We start from the raw sequence: 17,981 nt of genomic DNA, 5'->3' as shown, positions 1-17,981 counted from the left end.
ACCATCTCTCAGCCTATCCTCCCCTCAGGATGAAAACAACGGAGAACCATGACCACCCCCAGGAAGAAGGGCACACTTAAAATGTAGAGGAAAAAATCATCTATAACCATAGTGTGAAATCAAATACTTATTGGGACACAGTATGAAGAAATATTTATATAAACATGACTATCAAATATGTTTATGAATTACACAATCTTTAAATATATTTATAGTGCAATCCGATGTTTGTTTACTCAGAAGCAAGTTCTAATGTATTCAATGGGGCTTACTCAAACTGGGAAGTGTGCAGAGAACAACAGCCTCAAGTGATAAGGAACTTGTTCTTTCAACTTGTTCTTTTAAGTTGAGACCTTATCCAAGTCTGAGTCTGTGTTGGAATTGCTTTTTAATATGTTTTTAAGCCTTTTCTTTGTTTTTTAAAAAAATGTTTTTTAAAGCTTTTAAAAACTATTTTCAAAGATGTTTTAATATATTTTAAAGTCTGTTTTTATGATGTTTTAAAGTGCTTTTAGTGCTTTTGTTTGCCGCCCTGGGCTCCTACTGGGAGGAAGGGCGGGATATAAATCAAATAATAAATAAATAAACTTCATTCACCCAACCCAAAATTCAGAATCATGCCTCTTTAGGCTGTTTTCCAACTGTTTATTCTTGCTTTATGGTTATTGGATTTTAAATGGCTTTATTTCTTGTTGTGAGCTGCCTTGGTTTCCAACCCTACCTCACAGGGTTATTGGAAAGACTACACACACACACTGCAGATGTATAAATACATACAGCCCATATAATAGTTTATTGTCAAACCAGTTGGTCATTGCAGAAAAATCAGTATTCGTTTTTAAAAAATCAGTATTAGTTTCCTACAGAATAAAACCTGTAATACCTAAGTAATCCCTGCCTACTTGCTTTAAAATAGGACTGGAGAAGGGGACAGAAAGAGTTAGAACACAAACACAATTCTTTTTTACATTCACTCCAAAGTCCCATTGATTTTCAGCACGTTCATAACCATATCTACTCAAAAGTAAATCCTATTGAATTCAATGGGATTTACTCTGGAGATATGGGATTAGCAATGCTTTTACCCTCACAAAAGCAAGTATTGGGAAGGTTTTGAAAACACTGCCCAGGATCTGACTCCTACACACAAGAGGGGAAAAAACTAATAGGGGGGCAGGGAAAGCACATGGGGCATTATCTACAAGGAGAAGTTTTGCCAAATCTGTTCTACATGTGTTGGATTTTAACATGCAGTATGATGAATTTTCTGACTTTCTCCATCTTGTAAACATGAAAAATGAGTGTGTGGTAACTGTGTGATGCAGCATTGACTGAGCCAAGGCTGTGTGTGGAAGTTCCTGGAGAGGCCACCAGCAAAAGCTGCATTAATTGCACCAGCACCCTCCAGTTCAGTAGATTAAGCAGACATCTTGAATTCTGCATGAAAACGATCCTTGTATACTTCTCTGGGGAAACAGTATTAAAAAGATGATCTATGGAGCAGGACATGCCATAACTCAGTGGCAGAGCACAGGCCTAAGGTCCCAGGTCCTTGTCTATTTAAAAGGATGCCAGTGGCAGCACTAAGAAATCGTTTCGCCTGAAGCCTTGGACAGGCAAACAGAGTACACCACAGGCGGTGAACTTTTGCCCTCCAGGTGTTGCTTGACTCCAACTCCCACCAGCCTCAGCCAAGGCTGATTGGAGCTGTAGTCCAGCAACATCAGGAGGTCCATCGGTCTCCCATCTCTGGAGCAGACAGTATTGGTTAGAAGGACCATGGCTTGACTCGGTATAAAGCTGCTTCATGTATACGCCTGTTTTTCTGGACATCAGTAATTGCCCATAGTGGGTTTTTTCAAAAGTAGCAGCCATCTGTTCTTTACTGCAAGGACTATGAAAAAGCCACTCCTTTAATCTAATCTGATTCTGCATCTGGGGCAAAGCAAGCAGGTTAGCAGTAGTAGTCTAATCCTCATTGGAGTGGCAGTGTGAACTATGCTGAAGTGAAGTAACTTACTACAGACATTAGTGAAGTAACTTACTACAGACATTAATGTGGGTGTAAACAACTGTTTGAAAAGGTAGATGCTGCTTCCTGTGTTACCATGGCAACATGCTATGGAGAGGGGACTCACTTCTGTGCAGCTGGAGCTGCAAGCTGCAGCTGTGACATATGCAGGAAGTGAAAACATGGTTAGTTTCCATGCCAGCACCACATCTTCATCTTGGGAGTCCAGCCACATGGAAGCTTGTTTTTGATGACAACTGGGTCACCATAGTAATATATGAATCAGGTGACCAGAAAGCTCAGATTTTGCTCTTGGACTCCAAGAATAGCTACGGACACAGCAGAATATGATGGTTCAGTGTAGGAAATAATGTATGATGATAACGCATGCCTATATTTTGCTGTATACTATGGCAAAATACATGTGTATGCTATAGTCGCATGGAATGTTCTTTGACATGCCTTCCGTGTTATTTCCTGCTCAGACTCTGTTTTGAAATTCATCATGTTTGAAACACCCCTGACTTCTATAGAATCTGTAGATTTGCATCTCATTGGCTTATTTTAATGTATGTTGACTGTACAGTGTTTGTGCCTTTTCCCAGCTGGGTTTTGGATATACTTACCCAATTTATGAGATTTTCAGATAAACGGGGGGGGGGAACCACCATTTTCTGGCCTTGCAATGAGGTTTACTAGACACTGCCACAGGTCAAACAAACACTTCACTGATTGACTGCAATCCTGAATGGGTGGGGTTAATTATTATTATTATTATTATTATTAGTCGCCCATCTGGCTGGTTGACCAGCCACTCTGGGCGACGTACAAGATAAAATACATTGAACATTAAAAATTAAAATTTAAGAACCCAACAGTAAAACTTAACCCATTCCAAAGGCCTGCCGGAAAAGCCAAGTCTTCAAAGTCCGGCGGAAGCTCATCATAGAAAGGGCATGGCGGAGATCATTTGGGAGAGAATTCCATAGGGTGGGGGCCACTATTGAAAAGGCCCTCCCTCTGGTCCTCACCAGCCTAGCTGTTTTAACCGGTGGGATCGAGAGAAGGTCTTCTGAGGCTGATCTTGTTGAGCGGCATCCCTGCCGATGCTGGAGGTGCTCCTTCAGATAGACTGGTCCAAAACCGTATAGGGATTTAAAGGTTAAAACCAACACCTTGAATTGGGCTCGGTAAGCAACCGGTATCCAGTGCAACTCCATTAACCCTGGAGTGATATGGTCCTGCCGGCAGCTGCCTTTGATCAGATGAGCCGCTGCATTCTGTACCAGTTGCAACTTCCGGACCATTTTCAAGGGTAACCCCACGTAGAGCGCATTACAGTAGTCTAGGCGAGAGGTGACCAGGGCATGTACTACTGGTGGGAGCAGATGGTTGGGAAGGTAGGGGCGCAGCCTCCGTATCAGATGGAGTTGATACAGCGCCGCCCGGCTCACAGCCGAAACATGAGCCTCCATGGACAGCTGGGAATCAAGGATGACCCCCAGGCTGCAGACCTGGTCTTTTAGGGGCAAACAAACCCCATTAAGCACCAGGTCTATATCCCCCAAACTTCCCTTGTCTCCCACAAACAGTACCTCGGTTTTGTCTGGATTCAGTTTCAGCTTATTCCTCCCCATCCAGCCACTCACCGACTCCAGGCACTTGGACAGGGTTTCTACAGCCAACCTTGGTGAAGATTTAAATGAGAGATAGAGCTGCGTGTCATCCGCATACTGATGACACTGCAGCCCAAATCTCCTGATGATCGCCCCCAGCGGCTTAATATAGATGTTAAACAACATCGGAGAGAGGATGGAACCCTGTGGCACCCCGCAAGTGACAGGCCAAGGGTCCGAAACCTCCTCCTCCAATGCTACTCTTTGGTACCTACCGGAGAGGAAGGAGTGGAACCACTGCAATACAGTGCCTCCCACGCCTAACCTCTCCAGGCGGTCCAAGAGGATACCGTGGTCAACGGTATCAAAAGCCGCTGAGAGATTGAGGAGGACAAGGAAGGTGCCTTCGCCCCTATCCCATGCCCCCCTCATATCATCTACCAAGGTGACCAATGCTGTTTCAATCCCATGTCCAGGCCTGAAACCCGACTGAATTGGATCCAGATAATCTGCTTCCTCCAAATGCGCTTGCAACTGCTTTGCCAACACTCGCTCAATTGCCTTGCCTAAGAATGGCAAGTTTGAAACTGGGCGGAAGTTATTCAAATCTCGAGGGTCCAAGGAGGACTTCTTTAAGAGTGGTTTTATTATTGCCTCCTTGAGCGCTGATGGCATTACTCCCTGTTCAAGTGAAGCATTTACCACCAGCTTGATCCCTTCGCCCAGTTTATCTTTACAGCTCATAATGAGCCATGATGGGCAAGGATCAAGTAAGCAGGTGGTTGGCTTTAAGGTTGAAAGCACCTTGTCCACTTCATCAGAAGGAAGAAGCTGGAACCTATCCCACACCACCAGAGCAGCACTGGTCACCTCTGGCTCACTCACTGTATCCACAGCGTATGGAATAGCACTTTTGATATGATCGATTTTCTCCGTGAAGTGCTTTGCAAATTCGTCACAGGTGACCTTATCATGTTCCATCGGTTCTGGAGCAACTGGACCGACCAGGCTCCGGACCACTTGGAACAGTCTCCTGGGACAGCACTCCGCAGATGCAATAGAGGCAGCATAAAAATCTCTTTTTGCTGCCCTTATTGCCACATGATAGGTTGCCGCCGCAGCTCTAACATGTGTTCGATCGTCATCAGAGTGAGACTTCCGCCACCGGCGCTCTAGCAGTCTCACCTTCCGCCTCAGAATTCGCAACCGTGGGGTAAACCACGGTGCCGTCTGAGTTCTATTCAGGGGGAGAGGGCGTTTCGGAACCACCCGGTCTAATGCTCCAGTGATTGCGGTATTCCAACCTTCCACCAGGGCATCAGCCGAGTGGCTGTGTGCCTGCTCCAAATCCCCAAGCGCGTTCAGGAATCCATCAGGATCCATCAAACGCTTGGGGCGGACCATCTTAATGGGTCCTCCACCCCCACGGAGGGTTTGTGGCATCAAAAAGTCTACCTTCACCAAATAGACTACCGACCCTCGGCTGCTGTGCATAAGAAAATCCAGCCGGGCACATGGCAGTCAAGATAGGAGCAGCTGCATCATCCAGCCAGGTTTCCGCAATACATGCCAGGTCCGCCCCCTCATCCAAAATCATATCATGGATGAGGGATGTTTTTTGGGCTACAGACCTGGCATTGCACAGCAGTAATCGAAGGTCAGAGTATGGAGACTGGCCACCCCTAGCTGTCTGTTGGCTCTGGACAGGCCCGGAACGAGGGACAGATATTATGCATCTCTCCCTGGTTCCTCTTCTCTGACATGGCCTGCCCCTAGCTCCCCACCAGCATCTGCTGCCCAGCCTCGCTATACATTGGCCTCCCACCCTTCCCCCATCACTCCCTTGACACATGCCCCAATGTGGCTTCCCTCACCCAGGCAAGCACCCACAAAAGCTACGAAGTGCTATACAGTAGTTTAAAAACAGATTTAACGGGGCGGCTGACATTTTTATGTATATCTCGAGAACCGGACCACATAGAAACTTAATTTTTTTTTAAATTAAAGCTGAGTCACCCCCCTCTGATGGTGTCACCTGGTGCAGTCCGCACCCCCCGAGTGACACCACTGGCTGCATCAACCAGCAGGCCCTGGCATGCCCGTATTGGCCCAGTTGCTGATAGCAGCCACTGCCCCTACTTTCTGTAGCTCTCTGCCTGATCATTTGGGGACCCTAGACTTCGATCCTGAGGTTCAGCCCTAGCTGCACTACAGTGACCTTACAGTGAAATTGAATGCCTATGTGCATGTCCAGAGTGCATTCCTTACACTGTTTGGTAAACACAAACTGCACCTGAATACACCTGAGATTAGAAGGCTGGAGTAAAAACATGTGGTTTCCATGCAGTCTTGAACTCTTTCATTTTCATGGTTTTGGACTCAGGGGCAAAGCAACAGAAGGGTTAACGATCGAACCATCCGTGTCGTAAAGGTATGCAGGTTTTCCAAGAAGGGAAGGATAGTAACGTTCTCGTCCGAACACACCACGGTTACGTACTTTTTATTGCAATTTTTTTTTTTTTTTGCAATTTCTGATCACTGATGGCCTATTGATAGTGGTGAGTGAGCTTGCGTGTTGCAACGATCCCTGTGAGTGATGCCGCCAGGAGTCATGCGCTCCCAGCAGGGTCACCCATGGCAGTAAGGTCAAGGGAGAGGAACCAAAGAACAACCCAAGAAAGTCCTCAACGGCAGAACAGGCGGAGGATAACAATGTGTATGTTACAATAGCTGTGAAGGCAGATGAAGGGTGCAGCAGATAAAGGACTTCCAGTCGTCATGGTACCCATGCCATTGGATCAAAGCCTTTTTCTGTCAAGATTGTGTGCTGATTGTGGTGCGCCCATCTCCCCACATAAAACAAATTCACGCACAGGCATCTTCCAAAACAAAAGTCCCATGGCAATTGGCAAATGGCGACGGGGGCAGGACTGTGAAATCCAGAAGCCCCTAGTCATGGTCTGGTACATCGGCGGTGGATACAGATTCAGACGGATCCATTGTTAGACTGTATTTTGGAAAACACTCTTACTCGGTCAGGAGTGATCGCCAAGAAGAAGAGAAGTACAGAAACATCACAAACGAATGAAGCTCGCATGCTCCTTTAGGTTGGATCTATTATTATATTGACTCTGTTTTATTTTATTTTTTTAAGGTGGGAGAATCTTGAAGTTAGGAAAGTACACAGTGAACGGAGACGCCCACTCCAAACTCTAGGAGTCTTTGCTCGTCAAAGGGGATACAGCCATGATGGTTCTCTAGCGCAACTTTAGGTTCGTAAAAATATCTTCCTTCACACCTAAACACATTTAAAGTCTTTACGCCAAATGCCGGTTTTTAATCTCTTCGCTGTGTTTTGTCTTCCTAACAACGCTCACAGCCCAATTCCCCCCTTCTGCTTCTTAAATCACCTAAAGCCGACTATTTCCAATAGCTGAGGAGGAAGCAAAATATGTTATTTCAAAGATCTGTAACAAAAGGGAATTTATAAATTATAAGGTATAATAACGTCGCAAACCTATTTTATTTTAACGTCCACGTTGTTCCCCATGTATTCCCCTTGTCTTGCCCCGCATACGAAAGGTTCGAATCAGAACCGGAAGTGAGAAAACGTTTGGAGTTTTTTAATGTCTCCTTGAGGTCGATTTTGGCGGCCGGAAATGACGTTTACGCTTTGAATCCTTTCACTCTTTCGTGCCTTCTAAGATCTCTCCGCTTGGCTGGGATGAGGCTGGTGAGCTGGAACGTAAACGGACTCCGGGCTGGGGCGGGATCTGCGGGACTGCAGCTGCTCCTGGATTCGTTGGGGGCGGATGTCATTTGCCTGCAGGAGACCAAGATTACCCGTGAGTCGTGCCGAAGAGCATCCACACGTGCACAGACACAGGGCTGGGGTTGACCCCGTGGCAAACCTTAGCGTTCGTAACCGGTTTAGTTGTCGCTGCTTGCCTTCCGAGGGATTCTGGGATTTGTAAAGGGGTGTTGGCAGGGGTCAGTCCTGATACTTCTCTCTTCGGCATAAATCATTGGTGGAGAGCGTGGTTCCTTCTAGACCTTGTTGGATGCCAACTCCGGTCAGCCCCAGCTAGCATGGTCAGTGGTCAGGGATGGTGGCAGTTGGAGTGCCTGGTGTTTTTGTCCCCGAGCAGACGCCATTCTGATGAATGCAGGAAGCTTCATTTTACTATCGAGACTAATAGGTGTTTATTTATTTATTTATTGCATTTGTATACCGTCCTTTATGAGCTCTTAAGTTACACTGTACTCCTCAGGCTAGATGTTGAAGAAAAATATTAAAGGGGGTGGTGGAAATAACAGCATATTTCAGATGTTTTCATTTCTGAAGAGGGATATGATATTTCTGAGTAGCAATAAAGGGGATATCCAACTTAAAGTCAGAAACGAGATTATTTTTGTAGCCTGTTATTTCTGCATCTTATGTAGTGTCCCTTTTTATTGTGAACCCCCCCTTAATAATAATAATAACAAAAAATAAGGGTGGTGGTCAAAGACAAAGCCCTGTTATATCTCATTACAGATCTCTAGATCCACCCACCCCTGTTACAGAGTTGCTGTTCCTAAATTGCCGTGGCCAAACCCCCTTAAACTGGCTTAACTTTGCAGTGGAGGCTTTTCTTGAAACCAGAAGGCATATGGTTGAGTACTAAGGTGACAAGTTAATCTTAAGGCAGCAAGTTTGCTTCCTTTCTCAGGTGCAAGCAAGATGTAATGGTGGCAGACCCATCTCTTTAGAAGTGGCTCTGTATTGATCATGCATAAAGGGGGTGGGTTGATCTAAAGAGCAAAGAGGGCATGGGGGGGCAGAATGCTGAATCCTCCACCCCACCGTTCTGTCTATTGAGGAAACTTTTCTCCCAGCCAGGCTCACTTTCTCCCAGCCAGGCTAGCTTTTTGGGGTGGAGTTGTGGTGGTGGATCACCTTGTGATATAGACTACAGGGAGGTAAACTTTGGGTAGGAAGAAGGCTCAACACCCACACCCTTCTGCTCTTAAAATTGCGCCCTGCACTTTATACGTAATTGAGGCAGGCTACATTCAAAGAGATGGGTCTCCTACATTTTTAAAATCTGAACTCCCATCCACCACAGTCTGAGCAGGGGAGTGGATAGTTGTGGAGGTTTCCTCAGTTACATGGCATCATCAATACACATGGTACTTTGAAGGTATATAAATTAAATTAAATAAATAAATAAATAAGATGAGAACATAAAAAGAGCCTGTTGGATCAGGCCAATGGCCCATCTAGTCTAGCATCCTGTTTTCACATTGGCCAACCAGATGCATATGAGAAGCCCGCAAGCATACACAAAATGGGTCCCTGCCCCAAGGACCTTACAGACTACATTAGGCAGTGTGGGTGAATGGGGAAAACAGAAGGACAGATAAACTTAACTGACATCCATTCATAACTTTATGACCTCTTGTCCATGATCAGTAGAAGCTCTGTATTTTGGGGGAAGGCAGAATCGTGTCTGTTCTTGCCTGCCCCTGGCTCACGAGGAGTCATGGTGGAAATGCCTTATTTCATTATCAAAAGCAGGGATGCCTAAAGTTGGGTGCCTGAACCTGCCTTTCTCATAAATTTATATTTAGGAACCCCAAAATTGGGTTTGGGAGAGGCAGCCGAATGGGTAAAGAAGATATGCCTCGCATTCCTCTAGCACCATCATTTATAGATGGGAAAGGCTGTGACAACCCACAGATGGAGAGGCAGAGACACAAGCCAGTTCTAGTTATCTGGACGCAATACAGTTTTACGGTGTGGTGAGATATCCTCCCTCTTGGGTAAAATTTAGGGAAGGGACAGGGATGGGAAGCCTGTGGTCCTCCAGATGTTGTTGGACTACAACTCCCCTAATCTCTGATCATTGGCTAGGTTGGCTGGGGCTGATGACAGCTGGAATCCAACATCTGGGTGGCCGCAGGTTCCCCACTTCTGCTCTAGGCAGAAAGCAAGGGAGCATGAGGAGTTGGAAGAAGCCGAAGCGAAATTGTCCTGCAGCATCACAGAACTAGTTTGAAAAGGTATTGGGAAAGGAAACTGGGACAAGGACTAGAAAAAAGTTGAGCCAGGGGGCCTGTGCAAATGCAGGCAGCATGTGAGGTTGGGTATGTGAACATACAAGGTTGCCTTAGACGGAGCTGGGCTGTTGGTCCATCTGGCTCAGTATTGTCCACTTGTGAGTGACAGATGGTCTCCAGGGCCTTGGGAAGAGAGAAGGAGAGAGATCTTCCACAGTGTTGGCACATGAAGTCCTTTTTAAAATAATCTCCTCCCAAAAACTGGATAAACCAAATCAAATGCCAGGTGACTGCATTGCTGAGTGAACCTGGAATCTTGTGCATGTTAGAAAAAAACTCCACAAAACAGTATAAAAGAAAACTAGGGCTTTCTGTCGCCATGCCTCCATCCTGATTGCGTTTCCAAATTCTGTTTTGTTCTCAGGGGACCTGCTGGAGGAGCCATTGGCTATAGTGGAGGGCTACAACTCTTATTTCAGCTTTAGCCGCACCCGCAGTGGCTACTCAGGTAAATAGGCAGTAGCAAAGGGAAACGGGCACACCTGGCTCACATCTGAGGTTGCCAACGTATGAACAGATCCCTGCATGGCTGGGTCTTTAGCAGTGACTTCATTTGCCGCTTTCAGCTGACGACGATTCACCTCCCTGACTGGGAACACACACACCCTTGCTTTTTGCTGCCGATCGAGCCATCGTTACATCAGTTGCAGAGGCCAGTTGAAAAGCTGCCATGTCTTCTGTGTCCTCTTCTTAGGCCTCGGCCACTTCGAGAGTCCAGAGCAAACTGTTTTCGGTCTCTTTGTCTTCCAGGTGTTGCCACGTTCTGTAAGGTCAATGCCACCCCAGAGGCAGCTGAAGAAGGCCTGTCTGGGCTGTTCGCTAAGCATGACGGGGCAGTGGGTTGTTATGGGGACACAGAGGGCTTCACACCTGAGGAGCTTCAGGCGCTGGACAGTGAGGGCCGGGCTGTGATCACCCGTCATCGTATTTGGTAAGGACAGGAATTGGCCATGTGGGCTGGAAAGGAGTACTAAAGGGCCCACTGATGGCATTGGCAGACCTGTGAGCTTAAGGACCTGCTTGGTGGCTGATAGCTGGTGTAGCAGAGAGATCAACCGTGCAATCCTAAGCATGTTTAGTCAGAAGCTAATCCCACTGTGTTCAGTAGCATTTACTCACAGATAAGAGTGCACAGCATTGCAGCTTTAAGAGCACGAGCCAAGAAATCCCCAATACAAATCCAGCTCTGAGCATAATATTTATTAGTGCCCACCATCTTGCTTTCCACTCTCCATTTGCTCCACTAGCATTTGTGATCTCGGATAATAATAGTGACCTGCTTTCCCGGGCTGTTGTCAGGGACAGTTGAGAGAATGTCTTGCTTTGCAAAATGCATAATCGACTTAATGAGCTTCGCTGCCATAAGAGGTGGTGGTAGTGGCCACTGGCTTAGATGGCTTGAAAAAGGGGTTAAACACATTCACGGAGGAATGGTGGTTACTAGTCGTGATAGCTTTGTGGAACCTCTAGGTTCAGTGGCAGTATACCTCTGAACACCAGTTCCTGAGGATTAAGCAACAGGAGAAGACTGTTGCTTTCATACCTTTCTTGGGAGCTTCACAGTGGCATGGAGCTGTCCACTGCTGGAGACGGAATGCTGGACTACATGGAATTTTAGTCAGGTGATCCTGCAAGGAGATTCCTTGTTTTTACATATATGAAGCACAAGCATGCTATATAGAAATGCTAAATGTTAGCGGGTTGCCCCAAGAATGCAAATTTGTTTTAAACGGTGGCCTAGAGATTATTGGATCTTGTATGGGTAAATGTTGTTGCACACGCCTAGGCTTTGTGATTCTGCCTGCCCAGAGTTGCTTGGCTTTTCCTCCAGGAAATAGCTGTGCTGATTTACACCAGAATCTGCAGCACAGTGATTAAACACACAGATAGGGGATAAGGCAAAAGAAGAGAGGGTTGTTTTTTTTTAACTGCCTGTCGATGCCACAGTGGGCTTTATCTGAGTGTTCTATTATTTCCTCTTTTTTGTGCTTATGCCATAACACATTTGCAGTAAGATGCTTCATTGGTTCAGCTGTAAAGTATTTCATGTCATCAATGGGGATGGGAGTAATTTATTCCCCACTGAATTTGCAGTATGGACAATACAAAAGAGAGTATATTCCTACTGAAGTAAAACAGTGCTGTTTGAGAGGACAAGTGTGAACGCACCCAGAGATTTTTGACCATTAGGATTCCTGTAGATAAACTTTTTATACTCTGTGCATATATGTAAGAAAGAAAAATTGCCAATATGTTCCAGATTTTATTGTCTAGCCATGAGGACTACAAACTTTCCTTTTAATTTGAATTAAAACAAAGATTATTGAGGTTTTGTATCGGATGCTGGATTATGAATTGGTTACTGCACTGGTACTACTGCCACCATGAATATTTCTAGAATATGCAGGATATTTCCAGCCCTGGTTTGGGGACAGACTGTTGTCTCTTCTTATGAATGTTCTGCCTGTTTTAATTCGTGGTGCTTCTTGAGGATCTTCAGCCTTGAACGGGGAACTGCCTAACTCCACTCCAGAGATTTTATTGGTCTGTATAGCTGCTGTTAGTAACCAAAACATGATTGCATTTATCTGCTTTGTCCTTTTACTGCAGCACTTCAGAACAACAGGAGACCAAGCTGACAGTCATCAATGTGTACTGTCCCCGTGCTGACCCTGAAAAGCCAGAGCGCAGGGACTTCAAGCTGCGATTCTACCACCTCCTGCAAGCTCGGGCTGAGGCACTTCTCCGAGCTGGAGGGTATGCATCGCTTGCACCTCCCATTGGCAATAGCAATGTGTAGTGCAGTTCTAGGCATGTTTACTCTTGGCATCGGTCCAACTGAGCTCACTGGAGCGTGTTCCCTGGTACAGCCTTTGCCAACCTGGTAACCGCCAACGTTTTGTAGTTCAAAATGTTGGGAGGAAATCAGGTCAGCAAAATCTGTCCTAGTAATTGTGCTGAGGGTTGCACTGTGGGGGACAGCTAGTGAAATCTCACCTGGGCTCCAAACCCAATAGGCTAGTCAACATGGTGCCCTCCAGATGTCGGGACTCCATCTCCAATCAGTCCCAGCCAGCATGACCAATGGTCAGGGACGCTGGGAGTTGTTGACCTCAAAATGTTGTTAAGACTACATGTCATTTACCCGATGTTGTCTCAGCCCCACCCTAGTTTCTAGTGTTGGGAGCTATGCCATACATGGTTGTCTTAAGAAGTACTGAAAATATATTTGAAGAACTCTGAGCAGTCTAAGAGCACTGTATGAGTGATGATGCTTTATTGTTTCTTCCCTGTCCAACCTTCTCCCAGTTCAAATGTGTTCAACAAATGCAATGCATGTGAAGTGCAGGCTGAAACCCTGTTAACCCTAGATCTTTCCTAGGACAGGCGCAACTCATTTGGTGGCAGGCTTGCATTACAGATTGTTTGTTGCTCTCTTGATCTCAGTGGATTAGGATTTTGGCAGGATTTGTGAATGGTAGATTTAATTTATTCTTTCTGTGTTAACTTTCTATTTTGGGTTGTCTCCAGTGTAGCCAGTGTCCCGTCAGCGCAAAGATTACCGCTAGCACAATAGGACTCCTCCCCTGTGTGCCTCCTGAAACTGTTCTAGGGTTTTTCCTCAACCCTCCAGAGTAGATCTGGGGCGGGTGCACATGGAGGGAGAAGGAGGAGGGAAGTCCCGTTGTGCTAATGGTAACCCTTGTGCTGATGGGACACATTAAATGAATGCCACCCTTCCAGGGGCCATATGCCTGCAGTGGGTGGGGCCAGAAGGTGGCGGCGCAATGGATGTGGCCCTTACATTTGTGCAGCAGGCTATGTTCTAGCCAGGGAAAAGGCAGGCACCCACCCACCAACCCTGGAAATCTCTCCATCCAAGCGGACAAGAGGCATTGTGACAGTTTGAAGAGACCTTGGAGCTGAGCAAAAGTATTTGAGGAGCACACAGAGCAGAACCAGTGAGAGATGGTGCATGATCTCAAGGGCCAAATAGAAAGGCCTGGAGGGCTCCTGGGCCTGAGGTTCCCCGCAACTGCTCTAGAGTAGGCCACCTTGCAGCTGGAACCCAACTTTACCTCCCTAATAGCTCTTCTCTTGCTCCTGACGCCTCTTGCTGCTCAAGTTAGGGCTGTGGGGATAGGCATTCATGGGGTGGGTGTGTCTTGCTGTCAGTCTGTTTGCCTTGGACTCATGCCTGTTTCTTCTCCCCATCTAGGCATGTGGTCATCCTGGGTGACATCAACACAGCACATAAGCCTATTGATCACTGTGACCCAGGAGATCTGGTGAGCGAGCGGCCCACTTGCATGCAGCTGCCTTTACTCTGTTCTGTCCAGGGGACCGTAGCACTGCAGCAGCAATTTTCTCTCTCTCTCATATGCACATGCGCACATGCACACATGCGCAGGGGTGGGTGGTGAATCTTGACAATGAATTGTGGACATTTGATTTGGCAGCTCATGAAGTAAGATGTGTTTGGGGATCTTGAAAATTTCCAAGGGTGTCTAGATGGTGAGGAACAATTAGACAAATTCCTTCACCCACTCCAGGAAAGAGAGACAATGGAGGGACAAGCCAGCTTGGCCAGAAGTGAGCAATAATGGGAGTTGTAGTCCAACAACATCTTGGGTGCTGCAGGTTAGGCTGTCCTTGCATTAGAGGATTGTAGTTAGGGGTTACCACAAGATAGTGCATAGACTGCCCTTTCTGCACTTGAAGGCTCTGTGGAAATGTAAGAGATGTGCCACCAGACTGGCAGTGGCAGTTGTTACCCTCATTTCTTTCATTATTGTCTTCTTCAGGAATCCTTTCAGGAGCATCCTGGGCGGCGCTGGCTGGACAGCTTCCTGTGGGAGCCAGACAAAGATTCCCAGGATGGGAAACTCTTTGTCGATACCTTTCGCTTTCTGCACCCTGGTCAGGATGATGCCTACACCTGCTGGTGCAACGTAACCGGCTCCCGCCAGCTCAACTATGGCACCCGTATTGACTACATCCTGGCTGATCATGCACTGGCATTGTCGGAGCTGAAGGATGCCCAGCTCATGCCAGACATGCTGGGCTCTGACCACTGCCCTGTGCAGGCCGTGCTGGAAAGTGTCTGCCTGGGGGTGGCCCACTGTCCACCCCTTTGCACTCGCTTCCTGCCCGAGTTTGCCGGCACCCAGCAGAAGCTCAGCCGCTTCCTGGTGAAAGTGGAGCGCAGCAGCCTGCTGGAGGATAGGGGCCAAAAACGAGGCGAGGCTGAACCAAGTGCTGTGGGGAGTTCCAAGAAGAGACGGGCAGGCCCACTACAGAAGGAGCAAGGGGATTTGCGCAGCTACTTCAAAGCTGGAAACTGCCTGCCTGGGGTCACTGCCAACAGTACCAAGTGCCAGTTGGTCATGAGCATGATGCACAGGACAGCAGAGGATCCTGGAGGAAAATCTCTTTCTGACACCCCTGAAAGGACAGTTGATGAATGTCAGATAGAGGAAGTTGCTGGTGTAACCCAGGCATGCCCTGGGATTTTGGGAAAGGAACCTGCTGTGGGTGTGGCCAATGGCGAAGCTATGGATTGTGGGAAAGGCACTGTTCCTTCAGCTGCCTTGTGGAAGTCACTGCTCTCGGGCCCTGCTCGCGCACCTCACTGCAAGGTTCACGGGGAGCCCTGTGTTCTGCGGACAGTGAAGAAGCAAGGGCCAAACTGTGGGCGGCGCTTTTATGTATGTGCCCGGCCTCTGGGGAAGCCCTCTGATCCTCGTGCACGTTGTGACTTCTTTTTGTGGGCCAGTCGGGGGAATCCTTGAGTTAGAAGATGAACTGAAATGAGAGGATGCTGGATCTTTGATGACTCCTCCCCCAGAAATGGAATATAGGTGCTTGGCTTCAAAAGGTTGGGATCCTAGATGGTCTACTGCCTAAGGAAAAGTGAGGGGAACTCCTCCATGGCATAGTAAGTCAAACTGCTCTGGCCAGGAGTTTCTGTGGGGGCTGTGCCTCTGGCGACATTCATTCACACCAGAACATGTTGGGCTCACCTTGAACCACTTGTGAGTTCTGAAGGCCTTGATACCAGGCCCAAAGGACAGAGACATCATTTAAACAGCAAGAGTTAACTGATTGTTATTAACAGTTTTGCATAGATCTTGGTGCTAGGACTAACACAGACCTTGGGAATGCACATGCAGGTTGTTCTTTGTGATAATACAGTTTCTGATTTCTGAGGGTTACAGATTTCCTCATGTCAGCTAAACCTACAGCACTGGTAAAGTTGGGCTCCATTCAAGCACTGTGTGGAGATGCTCTTGATTAATGCTCTTGCAATCTTTTCCCCTTAACCCTCCCCCTTTGTAAAGATTATGATAATGTCATTGCAGAGAGATGATACATCCTTGTTTGGAAAAAAATGTCTTTTCTACTTTTCATGAAATAAAGACGTTGGGGAAAATCCCTAGGTGTTTTCTCTGTGGGAAGGGGAAAATAGGATTTCTTATGGTCCCTGGAAAAAATAATGAACAAGGTTCAGATGGAGGGTCCCATCCCATCAAAATGGTTTGAATTCTAGAAATGGCAATGCTATTTTGTCCTATGGATCCCTGCAGTGCTTCCAGATCTTGTTTATTGAGCATTAATCCTGATTTGTTTGCAGGGAGGTTAGATGGCATTGCATCAAAGTAAGTCCCACACTTATCCCACACTTTCCAAGTTATTTTTGCCACCACTTTCCTTGATCTTTTGTGGAAGTGGATTCGTTGGACAAGAGCACAATAGCAACTTAACTGAGCAACCTAGATTTGCCAGTATGTGATTGAAAATGACCTGAGAATGGAAGCAGTCTGGAAGCCCCCTGAGTGATTCAGCTGTTGTGGCACTGGCTATGGGATCAAGTTCAGGCTGGCTTTACTCTTGCCTGAACAGGAGTATCCTTGGGCAAAAAAGGTACATTTTGCTTTTCTACATGGGAATAATGTATGAAGACTTGAATGCTGCTGCCTGTTATTTGGATTGCCAGAAATGGTACACATCCCCTGCAGAGGGATTCACTGTGAGTGGTAGAGACAGCTGAGCCCTCTGCTGACCATCCTTGGTACTACCAGCTTTGTGCCTTAGAGTGGAAAGGGCAGGAGCTACTGGGAAGTCCCTGGAAAATGTGTAGAAAATTAACAATGGTTTCTGACTCCCCAATTGTTTACCAGTAGCATCAATGAAAGGCTTCCCACACACACACACACACATTCTTGCTCATCTTCCAAATCAGACTGTAAAAAAAAAGCTTAAGGAAAAGCCAGTACAGTAGGGCCCTGCTTTTCAGTGGCCCGCTAATACGGTGGCTTTCAATTAGAGTAAGGCCCCACTTATATGGGGCTTGTTCCGCTTTTACGGCGTTTTTCAGGCGTCGGGCACCATTTTATTGACAGAGTTCTGCTTTTTGGTGAATTTCACTTTTCGGTGGGGGTCTGGAACGTAACCCACCATATGAGTGGGGCCCTACTGTACTGAATTTAGGGATGAAAGGAGTGTGAGCTCAGCTTAGGTACTGAAAACAAATTTCTGGGCTGAGCATGTCCTCAGAGCCACCCTGTTTCCCACATTCTTAGTGTACATCTACCTCCCTGAGAATGCTGTCTTGTCGCTGGCTCTGGCTGGCACAGATCTCAGGTTTGTAGTGTTCTTTTTAAAATCGTTCCTGCAGACCAGAAGGCAGCCCATTCCCCAGCATTCACTACTGCATGACGCTAGCTCCTGCTTGCTTTGGTCTCCTCTGAGCCCACACAGGGCCTCCTTTGTTCCCATTCCTAAACAGTCAACTTCTTTTGCCCACTGGGGCAGATGGTAAGCCAGAGGATGGGAACCTTTCTCAGCCCAAGAGCTGCATTCCCTGCCTTACCGGGACCCCATGCCAGTGCTAGGTGGGGCCAGAGGCAGAAGCGTACATGTTTCCTTTGAACAGTAGGCTAGTTTCTACCTACACTCACACCATCCAGGCAAGCAAGAGGCATTGTCAGCTTTCAAGGACACGCTCCAGCCAGGCAAAAGCACTCCAGGAGGGTGCAAAGCAGGGCTTGTGAGGGTGTGGCCTGGGAAGAGTCCTGCGGCCCAAATAAAGAGTCTTGGAGGGCTGCCTTCAGACCCTGAACATATGGTCCCTCACCCCTGTGGGCACGCAGAGGGTTGTGTCTTTCCCTTGTTTGCTTGCTGCCTAGAGGAGCCCAGCCCGTTTGGATGCTTAAATTCTACCACGTTGGAGGCAGAGGAAGATGCACAGG

The 17,981-nt window shown here is 47.1% G+C and overlaps 1 protein-coding gene across 3 annotated transcripts; it reads left to right on the top strand.

The window, feature by feature from the left end:
- The first annotated feature begins 6,763 nt into the window (after positions 1-6,763).
- On the top strand, positions 6,764-16,153 carry APEX2 (apurinic/apyrimidinic endodeoxyribonuclease 2). 3 transcript variants are annotated; one of them, XM_061614096.1, is made up of 7 exons: positions 6,764-6,899; positions 7,333-7,472; positions 10,094-10,177; positions 10,480-10,660; positions 12,340-12,486; positions 13,949-14,018; positions 14,535-16,153. In XM_061614096.1, exons 2-7 carry the CDS (start codon positions 7,352-7,354, stop codon positions 15,519-15,521), a joined length of 1,590 nt encoding a protein of 529 aa, XP_061470080.1. In that variant the 5' UTR covers positions 6,764-6,899; positions 7,333-7,351; the 3' UTR covers positions 15,522-16,153. The 3 variants fall into 3 exon arrangements, with proteins under 3 accessions (XP_061470080.1, XP_061470079.1, XP_061470081.1); XM_061614095.1 differs by lacking the exon at positions 6,764-6,899 and having other exon boundaries at positions 7,275-7,472; XM_061614097.1 differs by lacking the exons at positions 6,764-6,899; positions 7,333-7,472 and adding an exon at positions 7,624-7,826.
- The last annotated feature ends 1,828 nt before the right edge of the window (positions 16,154-17,981 follow it).

Source organism: Rhineura floridana, chromosome 3 (assembly GCF_030035675.1).
Source record: "Rhineura floridana isolate rRhiFlo1 chromosome 3, rRhiFlo1.hap2, whole genome shotgun sequence".
Classification (NCBI taxonomy): domain Eukaryota; kingdom Metazoa; phylum Chordata; class Lepidosauria; order Squamata; family Rhineuridae; genus Rhineura; species Rhineura floridana.
This window is presented reverse-complemented; position numbering and strand designations above follow the sequence as displayed.

Excerpts from the sequence above, each read along its gene's own strand:
- APEX2 (XM_061614096.1), top strand. The coding sequence starts at position 7,352 with ATGAGGCTGGTGAGCTGGAACGTAAACGGACTCCGGGCTGGGGCGGGA. Across the intron at positions 7,473-10,093 it reads GCAGGAGACCAAGATTACCC|GGGACCTGCTGGAGGAGCCA; the intron begins GTGAGTCGTGCC and ends TTTTGTTCTCAG. Across the intron at positions 10,661-12,339 it reads ATCACCCGTCATCGTATTTG|CACTTCAGAACAACAGGAGA; the intron begins GTAAGGACAGGA and ends CTTTTACTGCAG.